The sequence below is a fragment of the Anguilla rostrata genome, chromosome 14, assembly GCF_018555375.3.
Source record: "Anguilla rostrata isolate EN2019 chromosome 14, ASM1855537v3, whole genome shotgun sequence".
NCBI classification, from domain to species: Eukaryota; Metazoa; Chordata; class Actinopteri; order Anguilliformes; family Anguillidae; genus Anguilla; species Anguilla rostrata.
In genome coordinates this window covers 22,908,306-22,913,381 of record NC_057946.1, presented here as the reverse complement: position 1 = coordinate 22,913,381, position 5,076 = coordinate 22,908,306, and the positions used below count along the sequence as shown (strand labels likewise).

The following is a 5,076-nucleotide window of genomic DNA, read 5'->3' as shown; positions in this document are numbered from 1 at the left end:
GCAGCCTGTCTCTAGAAATAGCCCCTTTGTGGCAGCCCAGTCTGGATCAGGTGTCCTTATCTCATTGTGTGAGGCGCTGGTTTTCTCCTCTTCATCCGCATAATAGGATTGGAGCCATTGCAGGGCTGTTTACAGGCAGGGTGATTAAGCACCTATGAGACCTGCGGTAGGAGTGGGGGGGGGCGGAGGCGGGTATGATTTAAATCATTGGAGTCTTAGACTTGGGACATTTAAGATCCTCCACAACAACGGCTCAAGGGTTTGCACAGAGACTGACACACAGTGAGTGTGTGTGTGTGTGTGTTTGTGTGTGTGTGCTTTCTTTCTCACTATACACACCTTCACCGTACATGCTGACACAGCTTTGCAAACGGGCCATGGACCAGGTCAGTCTAGATGGATCAGTGTGGGCGGAATGAGGGGGTTTTAGTGGGTCAGTTTGGGGTGAGGGGGTTTGAGTGGGTTTGGGTGGGGTGAGGGGGTTTGAGTGGGTTTGGGTGGGGTGAGGGGGTTTGAGTGGGTCGTTTGGGGTGAGGGGGTTTGAGTGGGTTTTGGTGGGGTGAGGGGATCGAGTGGGTTTGGGTGGGGTTGAGGGGTTTGAGGGTTTGGGTGGGGTGAGGGGGTTTGAGTGGGTTTGGGTGGGGTGAGTGGGTTTGAGTGGGTTTGAGTGGTTTGGTGGGTGAGTGGGTTTGAGTGGGTTTGGGTGGGGTGAGGGGTTTGAGTGGGTTTGGGTGGGGTGAGGGGGTTTGAGTGGGTTGGGTGGGGTGAGGGGGTTTGAGTGGGTTGGTTGGGGTGAGGGGTTTGAGTGGGTTGGTGGGGTGAGGGGGTTTGAGTGGGTTTGGGTGGGGTGAGGGGTTTGACTGGGTTGTGTTGGGGTGAGGGGGTTTGAGTGGGATTGGGTGGGGTGAGGGGTTGAGCGGGTTTGGGTGGGGTGAGGGGTTTGAGTGGGTTGGGTGGGGTGAGGGGTTTGAGTGGGTTTGGGTGGGGTGAGTGGGTTTGAGTGGGTTGGTTTGGGGTGAGGGGGTTTGAGTGGGATTGGCCGGTCGCAGATGCAGTGTATTCTCAGGTTGTGTTCAGGGGCCAGTGTGGATTAAGACAGACAGAGGGAGAGGAGAAGGAAAATGGAGGGGGTGCTCAGATGTGAGCGAAGAAAGCTCCTGTGGAGAAGGGGTTTGTGGGGGGGGGGGCTGATTTCTTTCTGCCCAATGGTGGAGTCACCTGAGCCTGAGGAGGGCGTGGGGGTGGGCTCACCTGTGGGGGCTGGGGGGCAGTGGGGCAGGGTCACCTGTCAAGTGGGGGGAGTGTTCACCTGTAGGCTGAGACCAGCGTTTGTGAGAGAGAAACAGATGCAGAAATCTGCTCATAAAGGGCGGTGGGGGGGCATCTCCCTTAACCCCCCCCCCCATTAGCACAGGGTGAGGTTCCTCCATCTGTTTTCTCATTTAATGTGTCAATGCACTTTGTATTCAGTGATGTAAACATCTCACATTGGTCAGTTTGGTAAGCAAGTTAAAGAAAGGGCTGTTCTGATCTACACCGCTTCTGGTATTTGTTCTGCTACTGTTCTTTTGAATAAGTACCGGTTTTTAAAAATTAAACAAGATTGTACTGCCCCTCTTGCCTGTTTGCTTTAAAATTGCATGCATTTGGTCAGCAGTCACTCTCACCCAGAGCAACATGATTCATACAATAAGGCTGTCATTACAAAAACGTATTCTGTTATAAATGCAATGGCAGGTGTAAGTAAAGCTGAAATACTAATAATATGTCATACATTAGTTTCAAGGGAAGCAGCTGTACAGTAGTACCTGAAGACCACTGAGTGTGAGATTGGAGAGAGAGGCATTCTGGGTACTGTAGTCATAACCCTTTTTCTTGTGAGGAATGGTTGCTGCTGTCTGACCATGGCTGTGACGGGAGTTATCTTCCTCTCGGTTCCTCCCTCCCCACCGTTCCGTGCCTCTCACCCGTCTGTGTGCGTCCATAGGGTTCTGGTACAGCCCGGAATGTGCCTTTCTCCGCCACTGCATCCAGAAGTCCCAGGAGAACGTGGAGGGCAAGGTGCAGCTGTCCATCTTCAAGGGCCAGGTGTACGTCCTGGGGCGCGAGTCGCCGAGGTCGCTCTACAACCAGGAGCTCGTCAGGTGAGGTGTGAGTGTGTGGCAGCACGTACAGATCAGTGTGTGTGTGTGTCAGTGTGTGACAGCATGTACAGATCAGTGTGTGTGTGTATCAGTGTTTGACAGCATGTACAGATCAGTGTGTGTGTGTATCAGTGTGTGACAGTCCGTACAGTTCTGTGTGTGTCAGTGTGTGACAGCATGTACAGTTCTGTGTGTGTCAGTGTGTGACAGCATGTACAGTTCTGTGTGTGGCAGCATGTACAGATCAGTGTGTGTGTGTATCAGTGTGTGACAGCACGTACAATTCTGTGTGCGTCTGTGTGACAACATGTACAGTTCTGTGTGTGTGTGTCAGTGTATGACAGCATGTACAGATCAGTGTATGTGTGTATCAGTGTGTGACAGCCCGTACAGTTCTTTGTGTGTCAGTGTGTGACAGCCCGTACAGTTTTGTGTGTGTCAGTGTGACAGCATGTATGGTTCTGTGTGTGTCTGTGAGTGACAGCACATACAGATCTGTGTTTCAGTGTGTGACAGCGTGTGCAGTTCTGTGTGTGTCAGTGAGTGACAGCACGTACAGATCTGTGTTTATCAGTGTGTGACAGCATGTACAGTTCTGTGTGTCAGTGTGTGACAGCATGTACAGTTCTGTGTGTGTGTCAGTGTATGACAGCATGTACAGTTCTGTGTGTGTCAGTGTGTCAGTGTGTGACAGCGTGTGCAGTTCTGTGTGTGTCAGTGTGTGACAGCATGTGCAGTTCTGTGTGTCAGTGTGTGACAGCATGTACAGTTCTCTGTGTGTGTGTCAGTGTATGACAGCATGTACAGTTCTGTGTGTGTCAGTGTGTCAGTGTGTGACAGCATGTACAGTTCTGTGTGTGTCAGTGCGTCAGCACGTACAGATCTGTGTTTATCAGTGTGTGACAGCATGTACAGTTCTGTGTGTCAGTGAGTGACAGCCTGTACAGTTCTGTGTGTGTCAGTGTGTGACAGCATGTACGGTTCTATGTGTGTCAGTGAGTGACAGCACGTACAGATCTGTGTTTATCAGTGTGTGACAGCATGTTCAGTTCTGTGTGTGTGTGTGTGTCAGTGTGTGACAGCATGTACGGTTCTATGTGTGTCAGTGAGTGACAGCATGTGCAGTTCTGTGTGCATCAGTGTGTGACAGCCTGTACAGTTCTGTGTGTGTGTGTGTCAGTGAGTAACAGCACGTACAGTTACAGTGTATCAGTGTGTTAATACAGGCATAGTGCTCTTAGCAACCTAAGAGGCTCCCCCCAAAAACCTGCAGTATCGTTGGGTTACCACTAGGTGGCTTCAGCTCAGCTGCAGCTCTGTGCTCTGAGCCGCAAGACACACTATGTGCTGAAGAACAAAGCGTCCGCAGCCTTGAAGAGCGCAGCAGCATCATCGTGCGCTCGTCTCCGCGATGAACCGCCTCTCAGGGAGCCCGTATCAAAGCCCCCGCTAAGAATAAAGGCCTAAAATGTCACCGCCGTTTTTTTTTGTTTTTTTGAAGAGCGCATTTTTCCGAGTGTTTGGCAGCGATTGAAAGCAGCGCGCTGACTGCGTGGTGCCGCCTTCATACGGACGTTAGCGGAAGGTTACCGCTAACCACTTGAGTTCTATTCTTCGAGCCGTATATGAGTGCAGTGGCAGTCTGTTCATTTGGAACAAACAATACGCTGTTCAGACAAGGGCAGACACTGACAGCAGCTTACTTGAGTTTCAGTCAAAAGAAAAGCTGCCATTTCGTACCTGATTTCATTCGCTATTATTAAAATTTTCCGTAAGGAGGAGAATTAAAAGAATATAAGATGAATTTTCTGCATGTAGACCTGAGCGAGCCATTTGTAGCCCTGTTGTTGGTGATATGTATTGACCTCTGACCTTTGACCTTCCAGCATGGACGTGCAGGGAGACTATGACCCCTGTGATGCGTCGGGATTCATCAGGGTCAATGCCGTGAGGTGTGTGGTGCTATCAGTGAATGTGGCGCTGGATAGGGCACAAGAATAATCATTATTATAATCATAATAACAATTGTAATAATAATAGTCATAGTAATAATAATAGTCATAGTAATAATAATAATAATAATAATAATAATATTTGCCTGTAATTGTCCCTCTGTGTCACAGGCTGAAGGAGTTCCACCGCCTGCAGGGTGATCCGCAGCCCAAAAATTAAGAGGGCGAGCTGGGGACCCCGCCAGACCCCACATTTTCTGCCTGTAATGTAGGTTTTGGGGTCACTGGTTGCCCATGTCACGTTCCCCCCCCAACCCCCCGCGCCAAAGAGGAATGACCTCTGGTGGCCGGTGGCTTGGCTAAAGGTTTTATGTAGTAGAGTAAAAGATGATTAAAATCATTTCCAATAAAACAATTTCTTTGCCATTTTTTATGCGGTGCTAGGAGGGGGGGTGAGACACTGTGGGAGGGGGGTGTGTCACTGTGTAGGAGGGAGGTGAGACACTGTGGGAGGGGGGTGTGTCACTGTGTAGGAGGGAGGTGAGACACTGTGGGAGGGGGGTGTGTCACTGTGTGGGAGGGAGGTGAGACACTGTGGGAGGGGGTGGTCACTGTGTAGGAGGGAGGTGAGACACTGTGGGAGGGGGGTGTCACTGTGTGGAAGGGAGGTGAGACACTGGGGAGGGGGTGTGTCACTGTGTGGGAGGGGGGTGTGACACTGTGGGAGGGGGGTGTGACACTATTTTGTCAACTAGTTAAGGAGGATTCTATCTTATTTATTTGATAAATGTAATGCCTTCTCCAGAGGTTGTCATTTGTTCTCCACAAATCATTACTGTCTTAATAGCACAATAACTTAACAAATGGACATATGGGGAGAAATTAGATCAAGAAAAAAACACCTATTGCGACCACTTTTTCTTGTGGAATCTTTGTCTTGTATTGTTGCCATTGACTTACATTAAAATGGGTGGCTGAGA

At 50.0% G+C, this 5,076-nt stretch overlaps 1 protein-coding gene across 3 annotated transcripts in view; it reads left to right on the top strand.

Moving 5' to 3' along the window:
- The window catches only part of ass1 (argininosuccinate synthase 1), a 33,331-nt gene extending 28,828 nt beyond the window's left edge, over positions 1 to 4,503 (top strand). For all 3 annotated transcript variants that reach the window (XM_064308100.1, XM_064308099.1, XM_064308102.1), the window contains exons 13-15: positions 1,988 to 2,144; positions 4,031 to 4,096; positions 4,268 to 4,503. In XM_064308100.1, the coding sequence (XP_064164170.1) occupies positions 1,988 to 2,144; positions 4,031 to 4,096; positions 4,268 to 4,316 (272 nt within the window). In that variant the 3' untranslated portion in view covers positions 4,317 to 4,503. The remainder of the gene's footprint in view (positions 1 to 1,987; positions 2,145 to 4,030; positions 4,097 to 4,267) is intronic.
- Positions 4,504 to 5,076: the final 573 nt, after the last annotated feature.